The sequence below is a fragment of the Pristiophorus japonicus genome, chromosome 11, assembly GCF_044704955.1.
Source record: "Pristiophorus japonicus isolate sPriJap1 chromosome 11, sPriJap1.hap1, whole genome shotgun sequence".
NCBI classification, from domain to species: domain Eukaryota; kingdom Metazoa; phylum Chordata; class Chondrichthyes; family Pristiophoridae; genus Pristiophorus; species Pristiophorus japonicus.
The window spans coordinates 209,878,335-209,896,725 of record NC_091987.1 but is presented as its reverse complement, the minus strand read 5'-3'; the positions used below and the strand labels follow the sequence as shown (position 1 = coordinate 209,896,725).

General features: G+C 45.2%; 1 protein-coding gene across 1 annotated transcript in view; it reads left to right on the top strand.

Moving 5' to 3' along the window:
• The first annotated feature begins 680 nt into the window (after window positions 1–680).
• dscaml1 (Down syndrome cell adhesion molecule like 1) overlaps window positions 681–18,391 on the top strand; it is a 618,289-nt gene continuing 600,578 nt past the window's right edge. The window contains exon 1 of the mRNA XM_070893140.1: window positions 681–798. Coding sequence (XP_070749241.1) covers window positions 696–798 — 103 coding nt within the window. The 5' untranslated portion in view covers window positions 681–695. The remainder of the gene's footprint in view (window positions 799–18,391) is intronic.

Sequence of the window (18,391 nt, the reverse complement as noted above, 5' to 3'; positions counted from 1 at the left end):
AGATTTTTCCATGCCCTTCTTCCCATACATTAGACCGATATTCTGGAGTGTTGTTTCAGTTAACTCGCACACTGCGATAATTTGTAACTGACTGCTTGCTTTCTTTCATATGACATTTCTGGGTAGAAGCTGAGAGGCTGTTTCCCCCCAGCTGGGGAGTCTAGAAACAGTCTCAGGATAAGGAGTTGGCCATTTAGGACTGAGATAAGAGAAACTTTTTCACTCAGAGGGTTGTGAGTCTTTGGAATTCTCTACCCCAGAGGGCTGTGGATGCTCAGTCATTGAGTGTATTCAAGACTGAGATCGATAGATTTTTTGGGCACTAAGGGAATCAAGGGATATGGGAAAGTAGAGTTGATGTTCAGCCATGATCTTATTGGATGGCGGAGCAGGCTCCATTATAGCCTCCTCCTGCTCCTATTTCTTATGTTTTTATGTTCTGGAGCCTCACCTGATCAGGAACCATCTTAAGCTCAGGGAAGCTCATCAGATGCTTCTAATCAGATATTAAAATGGCTGTCTGCACCACTGCTGACTGTCTCGGCAATTTGTGAATATGAGATTTGCACATTAATTGATTATGTTTAACCTAAATTCACAATGGTTTGAACAGTTCAGTGCCTCCAATTGACATGTTTTGCTTTGTCTCAGTTTTCAGGGAACCCTACACCGTACGGGTGGAGGATCAAAGGTCAATGCGCGGAAGCGTAGCTGTCTTCAAGTGCCTCATTCCTCCTTCGGTGCAGGAGTATGTTAGCGTTGTGTCGTGGGAGAAAGATACAGTCTCAATCATCCCAGGTAGGCCCAGAAAATGCAAAACCGAGATGCCTTGTGCTTAAGCTTCCCTTGTTTTGGGTTGAGTATCTGAATCTTGTGACGTTGCAATGTGATATTCAGTCGTCTCGGCGAGAGCCCTTTCTAAAAACACATGTTGTAATGTATGCACCTGTGAGTATGCTCATAGGTTTGTGGAGCTGTTGCATTGTGAATGGCTTAGCCAGTCACGTGATGTTCACAAGACTCAATAAAACCCCAGTCCATTGGGTCCACATGAGGTATGCAGTTGTGAGCCTAGTGGATGAACTGGTAATGTGGCGTGTGTTTGTTAAAACTTTGTTAATAGACCAACTAGTTCTTAAAAGAAATGTGTTGCTATGAATTCTTAAGCAAAGAACCCATGAAGCAAATACATTACACGTACGAATCCCAAAATGTCTATAGAAGAAGTACTTCACCGTTCTTTGGTTCCCTTAACATTGTTTACGGAGTTTAACGAAAATTGAGACTGGAAGATAGTTACCATGTTTGAGTGCGTCTGGTGTCTTGACATAAGTTGAGCTGATTATTTGTTTTTGAGTACTGGTGTGAGAAAAGACTGAGGGATTGCTTTGCTTGGAATTACAGTTTGACCTCGAGTCGTGCGATGTTTCAATGAGAATTCCAGATCCTTTGGCTGGGAATTCCGTTGGAGGGTTCTTAAGGCGTTAATGTCGGGCACTGGCTAAATTTAGCACTGGAAAATGGTTAGCGACGGGAGCCACAAAATTCCATTGTTGCACCCTGAGAGGGGAGTGGAGCTAAGGGAGGCGTTCCACACTTCTCTCGGGGTGCTATGCCAGGTGAGCAACTGAATATGCTGCGCTAAAGAGCCGCTTCGTAGCGCCCCTAAGAGACGCCTCCCTGCAACAAAACAAGAATGGGAATAAGAAACATTCCCTGTTTCACCCCAAATACAGTTAAATTGCAAAAAAAATATATCAATCACACTTACCTCACGCAGTCATTCCTTTCCTTAGCCCCCCCCTCCCTGGACACTCTGCACGGCAGCTTTCTCTGGCGGAGTCACTAGGGGGCGCTACGGGTGCAGCGGCAACCAAATGTTGCAACCGTGTCGATACCGGGGATGTTGTACACCGGCGCGCGCTCTCCTGAGCGATACTCCTCAGTGCCGTCGGTACCGGCATGCTAAATTTACCTGGCAGCAATAATGCCGGCGCTCGTGGCTGCAAATCCGTTAGCGCCCCCTGTAGTGCCCCTCGTGAGGGGCGTGATCCAACCAAATTTCTCCCCCCTTTCTTTGGTGGTTGTCAACTGAACACTAACCCGTCGATGAGCGCTCAGCTGCTTAATGATTTGCTTTTAAGGATTTTAATGTCATGTACAAGGTTATGTGCAGCAAGACAAGATACCTTCACATAACACATGACATTTTACACAGGCAGATTAATGTGTATAAAGATAGGTGTTGCAAATCATCATCATAGACAGTCCCTCGAAATCGAGGAAGACTTGCTTCCACTCTAAAAGCGAGTTCTCAGGTGACGGAACAGTTCAATACGGGAATTACAGTCTCTGTCACAGGTGGGACAGACAGTGGTTAAAGGAAAGGGGTGGGTGGGGAGTCTGGTTTGCCGCACGCTCCTTCCGCTGCCTGCGCTTGTTTTCTGCACGCTCTCGACGACGAGACTCGAGGTGCTCAGCGCCCTCCCGGATGCTCTTCCTTCACTTAGGGCGGTCTTTGGCCAGGGATTCCCAGGTGTCGGTGGGGATGTTGCACTTTATCAGGGAAGCTTTGAGGGTGTACCTTGAAACATTTCCTCTGCCCACCTGGGGCTCGCTTGCCGTGTCGGAGTTCCGAGCCGCAAATAGTAAGTGGTTGGGTAGAATTATATCGTAATATACGTGGACAGAGGGTGGCTGGATGAGGTCATATTTGGTGGTTGGCTACAGGCCAAACATGTGCGTCTGGGTCAGGCAGATGTGGCTACCACCTTGCACTGCAATGCAGCAAATGCTAATTTCTCCCTCCCCATTTTTTTTCAAACAATAGTTATCGATTCATATTTTGCATCGATTTCAAAGGACATTATTGCTCCTGTATTTTAAGTAGGACAACGTCTGCTTTTTGTTTCTTGTATAAACCTCCAACATGTGATGTAATTCACATTGCAAAATGTCACGGCAACCCATTCAAGTGACCTCCTTGTGGGTGAAATTCCAATGGTGGTTGTAGCCACCTGCAAACGGCCAACCGTGTGCCCCCTCTCCACAACAATTCAACGCTCCCAACTCGACGTTTAACTGAAACACAAAATGTTTTATTCAATAACTGGTTGGAAGTATCGAGCAGTCCGCTTTCGGTCTTTGTTGTTGAGGCCAAAAGGCGAGATGGGAAACAAAACAGCAAACCTATCGGGGGGGGGGGGGGGGAAACCAGGAGCGTCGTGACCCAAGAGCATTCTAGCCGGCTTTCTGCCTCCCACTGTGATGGATCTGGAGACAAAGGCGGCTTTGAAGTAAGGTGCAAAAAGCCTCAAGCCACAACACGACTGGAGCTTGCGCTGATGACTGTTACTGTTGGTACAACAGCCAAGCCAGCGCTCCGACTGTTCAGTTCTGGTGCCTCGTCACCAGCATGATGTTGGAATTCCAAAGAAACGGCAGCTTTGCATTGTTCTACCTTGGTGCTCAAAGCGTCAGTGAGCGTTTGAACCAATTCTTCTGCAGCGAAGCCGACTTAAACGAGTAACCCATTTTAGCAACCGGATTTAGTCATTGGTGTACGACTGCACGATTTTTCCAATTGCCTCTGCTAAAACCAGATCAGTTCTATATTTTTTTTAATTGTTCATGGGATGTGGGCAAGTCCATCCCTAATATATATCCATTGGCAGGATAGCCGCACCAATGTCAAGTGTTCTCGCTCAGGCCAACATCCCCAGCATCGAAGCATTGACCACGCTTGATCAGCTCCGATGGGCGGGCCACATTGTCCGCACGCCCGATACTAGACTCCCGAAGCAAGCGCTCTACTCAGAGCTCTGACACCTGAAGCGAGTCCCAGGAGGGCAGAGAAAACACTTCAAGGACACCCTCAAAGCCTCCTTGAAAATATTTGACATCCCCATCAACTCTTGGGGATCCCTGGCCCAAGACCGCTCAAAGTGGAGGAGAAGCATCCGAGAAGGCGCCGAACACCTCGATGTCTCTTCGCCGGGAGCACGCGGAAGCCAAGCGCAAACAGCGGAAGGAGCGCACGGCAACCCAAGCACCCCACCCACCCGTCCCTCCAACTACCATCAGCCCCACCTGTGACAGAGACTGTAGGTCCCGCATTGGACTCTTCAGCCATCTTAGAACTCATGTTAGTGTGGAAGAAAGTTATCCTCGATTCTGGAGGACAGCCTAAGAAGACGAAGAAGAATATATCTGACTATTGTGTTTTAAAGAGGATTCTGGAGATAACGGCGGGATGGGGGGTGGGGCAGGGAGATTGGATTGGGGAGTGAATATCGCATATGCCTATTAGAAGATACTCGACTAACAAAGGCTTTTTGGATCTCATTAAAAGCAATGTTGCTCAACAAAAGGATTTAACACTCAGATCATTTGCAGGATCTTTTCATACTCTTACAGGTTTACAATATATATACAATTGACATATTAAGTGGCACTTGTTTGGAATGAGACTCGCTTGTACTGCTTAGAAAAGATTTTAGTATCTTGTCTCCATCCTTTCAAAGCAAACATTACATTTAATTGAGACTGTGACCTATCATCTTTCGCTCTGGATGTTATTATTCACAAGGTCCTGCCATTGATGCAGCGATGGGGAGAATGGGTTATGTGAATAAAGGTTATTTCAGCAGTAAGTGGATATCGGCTTTAACCTTACAAAAGCAAAATGCTGCCGATGCTGGAAATCTTAAATAAAAACAGAGAGTGCTGGAAATACTCAGCGGGTCAGGCAGCATCTGTGGAGAGAGAAACCGAGTCAACCTTTCGGGTCGATGACCTTTCGTCACAACTGTTATTAGGCTTTAATCTCTGTCAGTTGGTAAAAATGCTGCAAGGTTTATTTCTTTTTGCCGTTGGGTGCGCGTTAAACGCAGGAAATTCAAACAAAATTGCAAAGGGTTGGAAGAAGCGTTCGGGGCTACAGGATTCCACTTGGCCACTCACTGGGGTCAAAATAACAGACCCGTGTTTGACAAAACGAAAAGCCAGTGAGTCAACAACTGGCATGAAAGGCCAATATCTTCCTTCCCCAACCCCCCTCCCCCTCGCTCCTGTTATCCTTCATTCTGTCCTTCTCTATCTCTAATCCGTGGTGGCAGTTAATTTTTTCCACTTGCTTGTCATTTTATTTGATTTTAAAAATCATTTTTTCTGGTTCAAAGATCAAACAGATTTTTGTGAGAATCGTTGAATGGTTACAGCACAGTAGGAGGCCATTCGATTGACTCTTCACTGCCCTCTGAAATGGCCTAGCAAGCCACTCGAGGGCAATTCGGAACGGGCAATAAATGCCGGCCTTGCCAGCAATGCCCACATCCCATGAACGAAAAAAAAACATGGTAAAAAGCCTTACTCTAGAATATGGACAGCACTGAAGATGCTAATTGTAATCACTCATGCATTCTCAGATCTGCCTGCTTATGAGAGATAAAGCTTACATAACTCCTCCTCGTGAATATCCTCTGTATAATTATCCTCCATATAAATAAAGTCCCCAACCTTGGTTTGGTGACCTACTTTGTGTCTTGGTGAAGTTTCTGATTGAAACTGTGGACACCAAACCTAGTCATACTTGCAAGACTCAAAAGAAACTTCCTTGGACCTAACTCAATACTTTGAATCATTGTGTCGGGATTTGACACATGTCTTGCTGCTTAAAGGGTCATTGTGACTGTTATGTAAGCACTTGTGAGCATGCTCACAGGTTTGTGGAGTTGTTGCACTGTGAGTGGCTGAGCCAGTCATGTGATGTTCACAAGACTCAATAAAACCCCAGTTAATTGAGTTCAGGTCCCCCACGATGAGGTGTGCCTGGTGGATGAACGGGGAGGGTTCAATTTGATTGTTAACCAGCTAGTTCTTTACAGCAAATGTGTGCCTGTGAATCCTTTAAGGAAAGAACCCATGAAGCAAATACACTACGGTCACTATCTTGGTGCGTGTTACTAGCCAGAATCTTTAACTGGAATTATTAGGCCAGCCAGTTGAGTGATGGGCTTGTGGCAAGAAGGTTTGAATCCTATTGGTGCAATCATCCTTCCAAGGCGGATAACATGTTTTGAGACTGTAGGGACTAAGACACGCTTGGCACAGAGTTACCGCATTGTCTGGCTGCTCAGTAATGGAAATGGTGTCCAGAAGTTATTTTGTGCCTGGTCCAGATCGGGCTCCATGTGTAATCTGCCGTCTCTTCCCTTGTCACTCACCCGCAATTACTGAAACTTTTTACCTGTTGGGTCAAGGTGAGCTTTAATGGACAATCTGTCACTGTATAAAACTTTCCCGTCTGTTAGTCCGTGGTGACAAAACACTTGCAGAGGTAGTCTTGGTTGATGCCATTGTGACACAATCTTTGGCAATAATCATGTTAGAAACATAGAAATTTACAGCACAGGAGGAGGCCATTTCAGCTCATTGTGTCCGCGACAGTCGACAAAGAACCGCAGCCCTGAAGGTTACATATAAACTTATGAACAATGAACAATGGCGGAACGGTAAAGAGTACCCAGCCCAACCAGTCCGCCCTACACAACTGCGACACCCCTTACACTGAAACATTCTACATTCTGTTACGTATACAATAAAAGTTCCAACTGAGTACTGTTTAACTAAGCAAGATGCGATCTTGCCTGTGCTTTATTTAGTCCCAAAGTGACTCACTCACAAAATGGCTGGCCTTTTATACCAGAGCAGCACCATGTGCGTGCTGCTCAGTGGCCTCCAACAATGACGCCATCTGGTGGCTACCAACAGCATGTACATACATGACACATTCCACCCCAACCGGAGCCATGGGATCCCCTGGGAGAGGCAAAAGCCAGATTAAAAACCCAGGCCAATTGGGGAAAAAAAAATATGGGAAAATTCCTCTCTGACCCACCCAGGCGATCGAAACTAGTCCAGGAGATCACCCTGGCCGTATTCTATTCCCTGCAGTACTTACCATCATATCCATGTTGTCCTGCTCTGCTCAGGTTACAAACCTACTCACGTGTTTCACTTTACCAGGTGACAATACTCTTGCCAATGTTCAGCTGCCATTTTTTTAAGCTTATTGCAAAAAGATTACTGTGCAACAGATATAATGTCCATGGATCCTTGCTGCATTGTAAATGTGTTCTGGCTGCAAATATGGTGGACATTAAACAGACCTTTGGGTGACCCCCTCCTTGGGTTGCAAGAACTCTGCTTTCAAAAATTTCCCGGTACAATTTAGGGTTCTAAATGTAACACATTTGTGCCTGTTTTGTGAGCCGAGAGAGGGTGAGGGAATAGTCAACACCAGTTCTGTCATTTAAAAAAATAAATTGCAACTCCATTCGGTGCCTATGGAGCAATGTCGATCTGGAGACATCTGGAGCTGAGCGTGCCATTGTGTTCCTGACTGAAAGAGGAAATGTGACAGCAGCACTAATATTGGATTAAGCATTAGTTTTACATCTGTGCTATAAATAAACCACAATCACACACCTGGGATTTGGGATTCAGTCACAACGCACTGAAATTTGATTGGCTGGAGAGCATCCTTTGAGGACACTTGGCTTGATTGATGCTGGCTTGATGTTGTCATGGTGATGAGATCATAGACTGAAACAGCTCGGAAGGAGGCTATTTGCTCCATTGTGCCTGTGCTGGCTCTCTGCAAGAGCTAACTTGCAGTCCCGTTCTCTCCCCTGCTCATTCCCCACACCTCTTCAAGTATTGACCCAATTCCCTTCTAAAAGTTACTATTTGGGTGGAAGTTGCCTCCGAACTGTGAAAAAAAAATCTACGAATTTACCTGGTGATCTGGGAGGTACGGAGACTCGCGCTCCTGGGCCTCTCCGGGTATACGCGGATGGAGGCCCACGTATCCCAGGGACGCAGGTGGTTCGCAAGCGCCCCTGGGGTCATGTGGGCCAGCCCAATCAATAAAAGAAGGGAATTCCCATTCATACCTAGGGGGGGTTCCATTTGTATGGAAACCCTAAAGCATGAATGGAAATCACTTAAAAAAAAAAATACACAAACACAAGAAATAAATAAAAATTTACATATTTAAAATTAATTAAAATGCCATTTAATTAAATATTTTAAACCAAAACTTAATTTTTGGGAAAAAAAACTTATGTTTTAACACGGCTGAAAATAAACTTGCCTTATTGGACAGGGTTTTTAATGTATAAATGAGTGATAATATTTTATTTTAATATTTTTTAAAACTCTTACGCTGGTAAAAGCAGGCCCTATCCTATGCCTGCTTTTACCAGGTGTAAGAATTTCAAGGGTATTCGCTGGGCAGAAGTTGGGCAAATAGTCCTGCTCTCCACCAGCTCTCTGTCAGATTTGTATGATCTGTCCAGAGGATTCTTGACAGATTGCTGATTCCGGGATTAGGCGTGTGCGCAGCGCGTGCCTAATCCCGCAACTTGCGGGGTCCCTAGGCACACCTCGTATGCACCCGTAGTGCCCGCAAATTCAGCCTCCACCACCCTTTCAGGCAGCGCATTCCAGATCAGAACAACTCGCTGCGTAAACATTTTTTTCCCCTTGTGTCGCCTCTGGTTCTTTTGCTAATTATCTTAAATATGTGCCCTCTGGTTACCGACCCGTCTGCCATTGGAAACTGTTGCACTGGCTTCAACAACAGGCCCTGGGGTGGTGGTGGGGGGGGGGGGGGGCGGAGGTGGGGGAGGGGTGGGGGGCAAGGTTGCGGAAGAGCAGGACCGTATGTAAACAGCTCCCACTGTTTCCTAAATCAGTTGGGAGAGGGTACGAGGAGAAATGTTGCAACATTTTGGAACGGGAAATGTCACAGCATTATGGTCCTATTTTCTGTACCACAGTAATGATGTACGTGCTTACAGTTCTGCACATTGAGTTTAGACAGGATGATTCATGACCAAGATCAAAGGTGAAGTCTATCAGTTGCCCAGCCTATTCTCAACTTGGCAAGACAGCAGACATGTGTGTCCATTATTGCTTAATTAATTACCTGTAAGCCTGGAATAATAGTACCTACGAGTCCCCAGAATGTAGTCATTAAGGACAGGCGAGTTACAACTTGCAGTGTTGATACCGAGACCTTGTGAGCATGTTATTTTGTTCACAACAATTTGTTTTGGCTTTTCCTTTTAATCTTCGGAGCCCTGCACTGCACTTGTGTTATGAATCCTGCTTTCACCTTTGGGTGATGAGTAATGCCGTTTGTTTGTAGATCACACTGCAATTGAAAACTTTCCAATAAAATGCTGTTTTGCACCTTCTCTTTCCTTAAATGTTTCATTAAATGGCAAGGCCAGCATTTATTGTCAGCGTCCTAATTGCCCTTGAGAAGGTGGTGGTCATAGAGATCATAGAAATTTACCGCACGGAAGGAGGTAATTTCGGCCCATCGTGTCCACGCCGGCCGACCAAGAGCTTTCCAGCCTAATCCCACTCTCCAGCTCTTGACCCTGTAGGTTACAGCACTTCATGTGCATATCCAAGTACTTTTAAAATGTGGTGAGGGTTTCTGCCTCTACCACCCTTTCAGGCAGTGAGTTCCAGATCCCCACCACCCTCTGGGTGAAGAAATTTCCCCTCAAATACCCTCTAAATGCCCCCCCCCCCCCAATTTACTTTAGTTGAAAGGGCAGTTAAGAGTCAGCCACATTGCTTTGGGTCTGGAGTTACATGTAGGCCAGACCGGGTAAGGACGGCAGATTTCCTTCCCCAAAAGGACATTAGTGAACCAGATGAGGTTTTTTGCGATAATCTGGTAGTTACATGTTCACCATTATTGATACTAGCTTTTTTTTATCCCAGATTTATTTAATTAACTGAATTTAAATTTCCCCAGCCGCTATGGTGGGATTTGAACTTGCTTCTCCGGATCATTAGTCCAGGCCTCTGGGTTACCAGTCCAGTAACATAACCACGGTGCTACCCTTTCCCTAAATGTGTGAGTTCGCAAAAGATTTTTCCTTCCGTTTTCTTTCCTTGTGTTTCTCTGTTTCAAGAGCCTTCCCGAGATGATCAGGGAACCTCCTCCCAAGCACCTGCCGATGCCAATATGGGACATTGGTTGCCAGGAGATACAACAACAAGTTGCATTTATATAGTGCCTTTAACATAGTAAAACACCCCAAGGCGTTTCACAGAAGTATTGTCAGACACAATTTGACATCGAGCTGTATTGAGACAGCTCCTTGGTCACAGAGGTAGGTTTTAAGGAGTGTCTTAAAGGAGGAGAGAGAGGTAGAGAGGTTTAGAGAGGGAATTCCAGGATCTTAGTGCCTGGGCAGCTAAAGGTACTCCAACTCTCCAGTTTGAATTTTCTCTCCCATAACATTACAACAGTGACTGCACTTCACAAAGCACTTCATTGGCTGTGAAGTGCTTTGAGATGTCTGGTGGTCATGAAAGATGCTATATAAATGCAAGTCTTTCTTTTTTAACCAAAGGACATGGAGCAAAGCCTCGATTTCAAAATTCCCATCCTTATTTTCAAATCCCTCCATAGCCTCGCCCCTCCCTATCTCTGTAATCTCCTCCAGCCCCACAACCCCCCGAGATGTCTGCGCTCCTCTAATTCTGCCCTCTTGAGCATCCCTGATAATAATCGCTCAACCATCGGTGGCCGTGCCTTCAGCTGCCTAGGCCTCAACGCTGGAACTCCCTGCCTAAACCTCTCCACCTCTCTACCTCTCTTTCCTTCTTCAAGACGCTCGTTAAAACCTACCTCTTTGCCAAGCTTTTGGTCACCTGCGCTAATTTCTACTTATGCGGCTCAGCATCAAATTTTTATCTTCTAATACTCCTGTGAAGTGCCCTGGGACTTTTCACTATGTTAAAGGCGCTATATAAATACAAGTTGTTGTAGATCAGGGACATTTATCAAGTCTTCCTCATTTGAACTGAGACGCGATCATTTTGGTTGAAAAATGTAACCTAAAATGATGTGCCTCGCTCTCAAAAATAATCTCCGCTCCACACGTTTAACTGGGCTCATGAACTCTCGCTCTTCATCTCACCCCTGTTTCCTGAGATTGACAGCTCTGATACAAACCGTCTGGGAGATTTGTCAAAAAGAGAGGGACTGATGGAAAATGGGAAATGAGTATCCAAAGGCAGACAAACCTGGGGTCACATTGTTGTGCGCCTCCCATTTATTGATTATAGGATGAAACAATCTTCTCTGGGTAACTCTTGCCATTTTTTGCATAATTTGAATTGAGCGATGTAAATGAGACAGCAAAGTGTGAATTTAGTGCTTAAGAAAATTAGAATGATCTAAAAAAAAGAAAAAAAGACTTGGATTTATCTAGCGCCTTTTACGACCACTGGATGTCTCAAAGTGCTTCACAGCCAATGAAGTACTTTTGTAATGTAGGAAATGCGGCAACCAATTTGCACACAGCAAGCTCCCACAAACAGCAATGTGATAGCGACCAGATAATCTGTTTTTTTGTTATGTTGATTTGGGGGTAAATATTGGCCAGGACACCAGGGATAACTCCCTTGCTCTTCTTTGAAATAGTGCCATGGGATTTTTTTACATCCACCAGAGAGGCAGACGGGGCCTTGGTTTAATGGCACCTCCGACAGTGCTGCACTCCACTGGATTGTCAGCCTAGATTGTTTTTGTGCTCCAGTTCCTGGAGTGGGACTTGAACCTACAACCTTCTGACTCAGAGATGAGTGTGCTACCCAATGAGCTAACACTATAATTTAAATGCAACAATTTTGAATTGAGAATGGGCTGTACCTGTGAGGGTCTGGAGCAATATTCCTTCGAATTATTTTTTGGGGGTTCATCAAATTTCAGTGCGGGCGCGGTTCTTCCATTTAAAAGCCAGTGAGCTGGCTGCCCGGGACCTACAGAACACTGCACGGCCGCCCAGCTTAACGGGAACATTGGTCTGGGGTCAGTTAACTTGTTCGCTCCCCCATCAGAGGGTTGGGTCAGCTGTGGCTCAGTGGGTAGCACTCTTACCTCTGGAGGTTGTAGGTTCAAGTCCCACTCCAAGGACTTGAGCACAAAAAATCTAGACTGACACTCCAGTGCAGTGCTGAGGGTGTGCTGCACTGTCGGAGGTGCAGTCTTTCAGATGAGACATTACACCGAGGCTCCATCTGCTCTCTCAGGTGGATGTAAAAGATCCCGTGGCACTATTTCGAAGAAGAGCAGGGTAGTTCTCCCCAGTGTCCCAGCCAATATTTATCCCTCAATCAACATCACTGAAAGAGATTATCTGGTCATTATCACATTGCTGTTTGTGGGAGCTTGCTGTGTGTGAATTGGCTGTCACCTTTCCTACATTACAACAGTGACTGCATTCCAAAAAGTACATAATTGGCTGTAAAGCACTTTGAGACGTCTGGTGGTTGTGAAAGGTGCTATATAAATCCGAGTCTATCTCTTCCTATGGAATGTGGAGTGGGGCATTGAGAGAGGGACGTCTACTGATGTGAGGGATATTCTACCGTATAGCAATGGTTTCTCCAAGCATCTTCACAACCCACTGAGGCAGGATAACATTTATGTTCAGTCTTTTTTTGACGCATTTACCAAATTTAATTTAATGATTAATTTGTGGAAAAACATGCAGGCTGTCGAGAAGCATTTAACTTCTGACAATTTCTTTGATGCATGTAACCTTTCAAAAATCTGGAAAAATCCTGAAATGATTTCAAACTGTAACTAGTGGACTGCCCGTGGCGACGTCACAAGACATGGTGGCAGTTTATGAGACAGTTGAACTAAAGGCGACGTGATTTTTTGGTTAGCTTAAATGTCTCAAGAATCAGCCAAAAAGCAGCGACAGTTTTCTGTGCTATGGGCACATGTGAATTGTGACCTGCTCTCCACAAGATGCTATCATATCTGTGTAATCTCCTCCAGCCCCCACAACCCCCTGAGATGTCTGTGCTCCTCTAATTCTGGCTTCTTCAGCATCCAGTTATGTTAAAATAAAAATGCAATTCTTTTGTTGCACGAAAGTATAATCGCTCAACCATTGGTGGTCGTAGGGAGAGTGTCTAAAACCAGGGGTCACGGTCTCAGAATAAGGGGTCGGTCATTTAGGACTGAGATGAGGAGACATTTTTTCACTCAGAAGGTGGTGAATCTTTGGAATTCTCTACCCCAGAGGGCTATGGAGGCTCAGTCGTTGAATAAGTTCAAGACGGAGAAAGATAGATTTTTTGATATTAAGGGAATCGAGGGGTAGTGTGGGAAAGTGGAGTTGCCATAGAAGATCAGCCATGATCTCATTGAATGGCGGAGCAGGCTCGAGGGGCCGAATGGCCTGCTCCTATTTCTTATGTTCTTATATTCTGGTGAATCTGAGCTGTTTCCCCTCTAAGGCCAATATATCTTTCCATGTGCCCATAATCCTGTGGTCACCCAATGCATAGCCTTGAGTTGATCAATGTTATTCTCTTGAATATTCAGGCTCCAATGGAAAGAAAGAAAGAAAGAAAGACAGACTTGCATTTATATAGCGCCTTTCATGACCACCGGACGTCTCAAAGCGCTTTACAGCCAATGAAGTAATTTTGGAGTATAGTCACTGTTGTAATGTGGCAAACGCGACAGCCAATTTGCGCATAAGCAAGCTTCCACAAACAGCAATGTGATAATGACCAGATAATCTGTTTTTAGTGATGTTGATTGAGGGATAAATGTTGGCCAGGCCATCGGGGAAAACTCCCCTACTCTTCTTCGAAATAGTGGCCGTGGGATCTTTTACGTCCACCTGAGAGAGCAGATAGGGCCTCGGCTTAACGTCTCTTCTGAAAGACCAGAGTGTCTTTTTGGCTGCCTGATTTTACTTAAATGGACAGGAGGTACTTCAAAGAGTGAGCTTGTATTCTGCCTCTGTTGACGCAGTGCACGTAGTAATGCAATTTGGCTTTTGCACACAATAACCAATTTTTCATTGCTGACAACAACTGAAAATTAAATTATGCAGGCGCATATTGCAGTGCTGTGTGCTGAGGCTGAAGAAACACTTGAGGCCAGTCAAGATCATTGTTAATTATTTCTTCATTTCCACGGCTGTACAGATGGCAGGTTTTGTTGTCCCAAGAAAATTGCAGAAAATGCAAATAATAGTGCAACACTGCAGTTGACATGAACACAATGCCCTTTGACATTCCAAAGTGCTTTACAGCCAATGAAGTACTTTTGAAGTGTAGTCACTGTTGTAATGTAGGAAATGCGGCAGCCAATTTGGGCACAGCAATCTCCCACAAACAGCAATGTGATGATGACCAGATCGTCTGCTTTTAGTAATGTTGATTGAGGGATAAATATTGGCCCCTGGACACCGGGGATAACTCCCCCTGCTCTTCTTCGAAATGGTGCCAAAGGGATCATTTACATCCACCTGAGAGAGCAGGCGTGGCCTCGGTTTAACGTCTCATCCAAAAGACGGCCTCCAACAGTGCCGACATGTACTTCACAGCAGTGGTTACTGGGCAGTGATCAAAAGTGGGAAGCCTGAATGTTTTTATCCCGCTCTCCCTAAAAGGGCTCTGGGAATATTCGCAGTGGCCTCACAAACGCCAGGTCAGCCATGATCGTATTGAAGGGTGGAGCAGCCTCAAGGGGCCGAATGGCCGACTCCTGCTCCTCGTTCTTGTGTAAGTGCGCGGACTGTGATCAACCTCCACAGACCAGGGGCTGTGCCGGCTTGGAGAGCTCATTAATGTCTCACATCATGTTTACCTGCTGCATCATGGGAAGCTTTTAAAACAGTTCAAATAAATACATATTAAACAAAACATTAAACTAACCCCTTTCTAAAAGACAGTAAATTGATTGTGTACGTAGGTGCATGCACAGTTACATACCAATTCATTCCAGTGGGGAAAGGGAGGGATTCAGGCAACCCTCCGTTGCTACTTTTCTTTGAGCAGGTTGGAAACAGTTGGCGCTGTCTATAAGGGTGTTGTGTGCCCTTGAGAGCGCAATGATGGTGGGTGGTACAGGCATCAGTGAATCGGCTGGTGAGTGTAGAAACTTCAAATTGCTGGCTTAGTAAGGATTCCATACTTCAGTCTCAATTCTTTTTGGTAAATATGTATGTGACAGAATTGTTTTTTTCTCCCCATTTGCCCTCTGAAATTCTTTGCAAACTCTGCCGGGTTTAAATGTTTACTCTGCTGACCATCTTTGTTTCCACTTACCTGGCTGCCACACTTTGGATTGTTCCTCACCCTCCAAGACCTTAATTACGAACTGTTGACGTCTCATTTTGCTGTCAGCCTCTCCCTCCAACTGTATGTCAATAAAAATCAGGAAAATTGCCATCTTCAGTAGACCCGACTGATTGTGCCTCATTGCTTCAGCTGAAGGGAATGATTGGCATCTCAAGGGAATGATTGGCATCTCAAGGAAAACTTCATTCCCAATAATTATGTTCGCGAATGAAAGGTCTTCAGGGGTGGGGAGATTACCGCAGTGGGTTGTGATTGCGACTACCTAATTTAGCTCCTGGGTAACAGCCAAGGTATGCTGGCTTTCTTTTGACCAGCCTCTTCTCCTGCAGACCATGGGGTAGAAGTTGGTTAGTGCTAACTGGGTGGGGAGTGTAAATGGTGGCCAATACTGCACCACAAGAAATCGGAGTAGGCCATTTGGCCCTTCGAGCCTGCTCCGCCAATCAATAAGATCATGGCTGATCTTCAACTGTAATGTCACCTTCCCGCACTCTCCACATATCCCTTGATTCCCTTAATATCCAAAAAGCTCTCTGGGATAGAGGATTCACAACCCTTTGAGTGAGGAATTTTCTCGTCCCATCTCTGTCCTAAATGGCCAAGCCCTTATTCGGAGACGGTGGCCCCTAGATTCTACACATACAAACTCGAATCAACAGGAGTATTTTTCACCTCCTCCATCGGACTGCATTTCGTTACACACAGCATCCGGCCCAAGAGGTCCAGCTCCATTGTCTTTGGTCTTTTGGCATTGCATAACAAATAAGAAACTCACTCACCACTCGTTTTGTGCCTCAGTCCAAGCCCAATTTCTAACCCAATGCCTCTTGTGGGATGCAGTTCTGACTTTCTCCTTGGCACCACAGCGACCAGTTGCAGTACCGCTGTCGCCAGGCAACTACCAGCTCAGCACAGACTTGTAGAAAGGAGAGGAATTATAAACTGAAGGGTACAATCCTAAAGGGGGCATATAAACAGATAGACCTAGGGACTTAAGAGCAGGAGTAGGCCATATGGTTCCTCGAGCCTGCTCTGCCAATCAATAAGATCATGGCCGATCTTCTACCTCAACTCCACTTTCCTGCACTATCCCCATATCCCTTGATTCCCTTAATATCCAAAAATCTATCGATCTCTGTCTTGAATCTACTCAATAACTGAGCCTCCACAGCCCTCTGGGGTAGAGAATTCCAAAGATTCCCCATCCTCTGAGTAAAGAAATTTCTCCTCATCTCAGTCCTAAATGGCCGACCCCTTATTCTGAGACTGTGACCCCTGGTTCTAGACTCCCCAGCCCGGGGGAAACATCCTCCCTGCATCTATCCTGTCAAGCCCTGTAAGAACTTTGTATGTTTGAATGAGACCACATCTCATTCTTCTAAACTCTAGGGAATATAGGCCGAGTCTACTCACTCTCTCCTCATAGGGCAATCCCCTCATTCCAGGAATCAGTCTGGTGAACCTTTGTTGCACTCCCTCAATGGCTCTATGGCAAGTATATCCTTCCTTCGGTAAGGAGACCAAAACTGTGCACAGTACTCCAGGTGCAGTCTCACCAGGGCCCTATATAGTTGTAGTAAGACGTCTTTACTCTTATACTCAATTTCTCTTGTAATAAATGCGAACATACCATTTGCTTTCTTATTTGCTTGCTGTACCTGCACGTTAACTTTCAGTGATTCGATTACAAGGACACCATGTCCATCTGAACACCAACATTTCCCAATGTGTGCACAAATTATTGAAGGTGGCAGGACAGGTTTAGAAAGCAGTTAACAGGTATTCACGACCTCAGGTCATCCAAATCATTTCATAGCCAATGAATTACTTTTCAAGTGTCGTCGCTGTTGTAATCTCTTGTCAAAAGTCTGTTTAAAGCCTCTAAACTTAGCAGGTTGCTGAAGGAGAAATTTAACTAGCATCCCACGATTCATATTGGTCCTACAATGCATTGTAAACCATGAAACCTGGTCAGACTCCCTCCTTGGGGACATTGACTCCTGATATGGGATAACCTCAAGATTGGATGGACCCTATTAGGAGTATTGTATGCTGTTCTGATTGTCCAGTGGCTCAGAGCGTAGCACCTTGCCTCTGAGTGAGAGGTTTTGATAGATTGGATACAGAGAGAATGTTCCCGCTTGTGGGGAAGAGCATAACTTGAGGCCATCAATATAAGATAGTCACCAAGAAATCCAACAGGGAATTCAGAAGAAACTTCTTTACCTAAAGAGTGGTGAGAATGTGGAACTCGCTACCGCAGGGAGTGGTTGAAGCGAATAGTATCGATGCATTTAAGGGGAGCTAGACAAGCATATGAGGGAGAAGGGAACAGAGGGTTATGCTGATAGATTTAGATGAGGAAAGATGGGAGGAGGCTCGAGTGGAGCATAAATGCCGGCATGGACTGGTTGGGCCAAATGGCCTGTTTCTGTGCCATATATCCGATGTAATCCTATGTAAAGTGGTGGGTTAAAGTCCCACTCCAGGGACTTGAGCCCAAAATCTAAGCTGACACTCCAGTGCAGTGCTGAGGGAGTGCTGCACTGTCAGTGGTGCCGTCTTTCGAATGAGACGTTAGACCAAGGCTCCATCTGCGCTCTCAGATAAATCTAAATTCAACCATGATCATATTGAATGGTGGTGCAGGCTCGAAGAGTTGAATGGCCTACTCCTGCACCTATTTTCTATGTTTCTATGTTTAAAAGATCCCATGGCATTATTCAAAGAAGAGCAAGGCAGTTATTCCAGGTACCATGGCCAATATTTATCCTTCAATTAACATAACAAAAACAGATCATCAGGTCATTATCACATTGCTGTTTGTGGGAGCTTGCTGTGCGCAAATTGTCTGCCGCATTTCCCACATTATTACGGTGACTACACTCTTAAAAAGTACTACATATGCTGTAAAGTGCTTTGGGATGTCCGGTGGTCGTGAAAGGCGCTATATAAATGCAAGTCTTTCTTTATTAATGAGCAGGGCTCAGAGATGAGCTATGACGCTGATTCCAGATATCTGTAACTTAAGTTATGAGGAGCAGCCCAGGTTAGTTTTTATCGGAAGAGGAGAAATTGAGTTAATTTAATTTGATGATTTGAAGATTATGAAGAATTGATACCGTTAATCCAGGTGACTTGTTCGTGGAGGCAAGGTTTTCGCATAACATAGGCCTGAGATAAA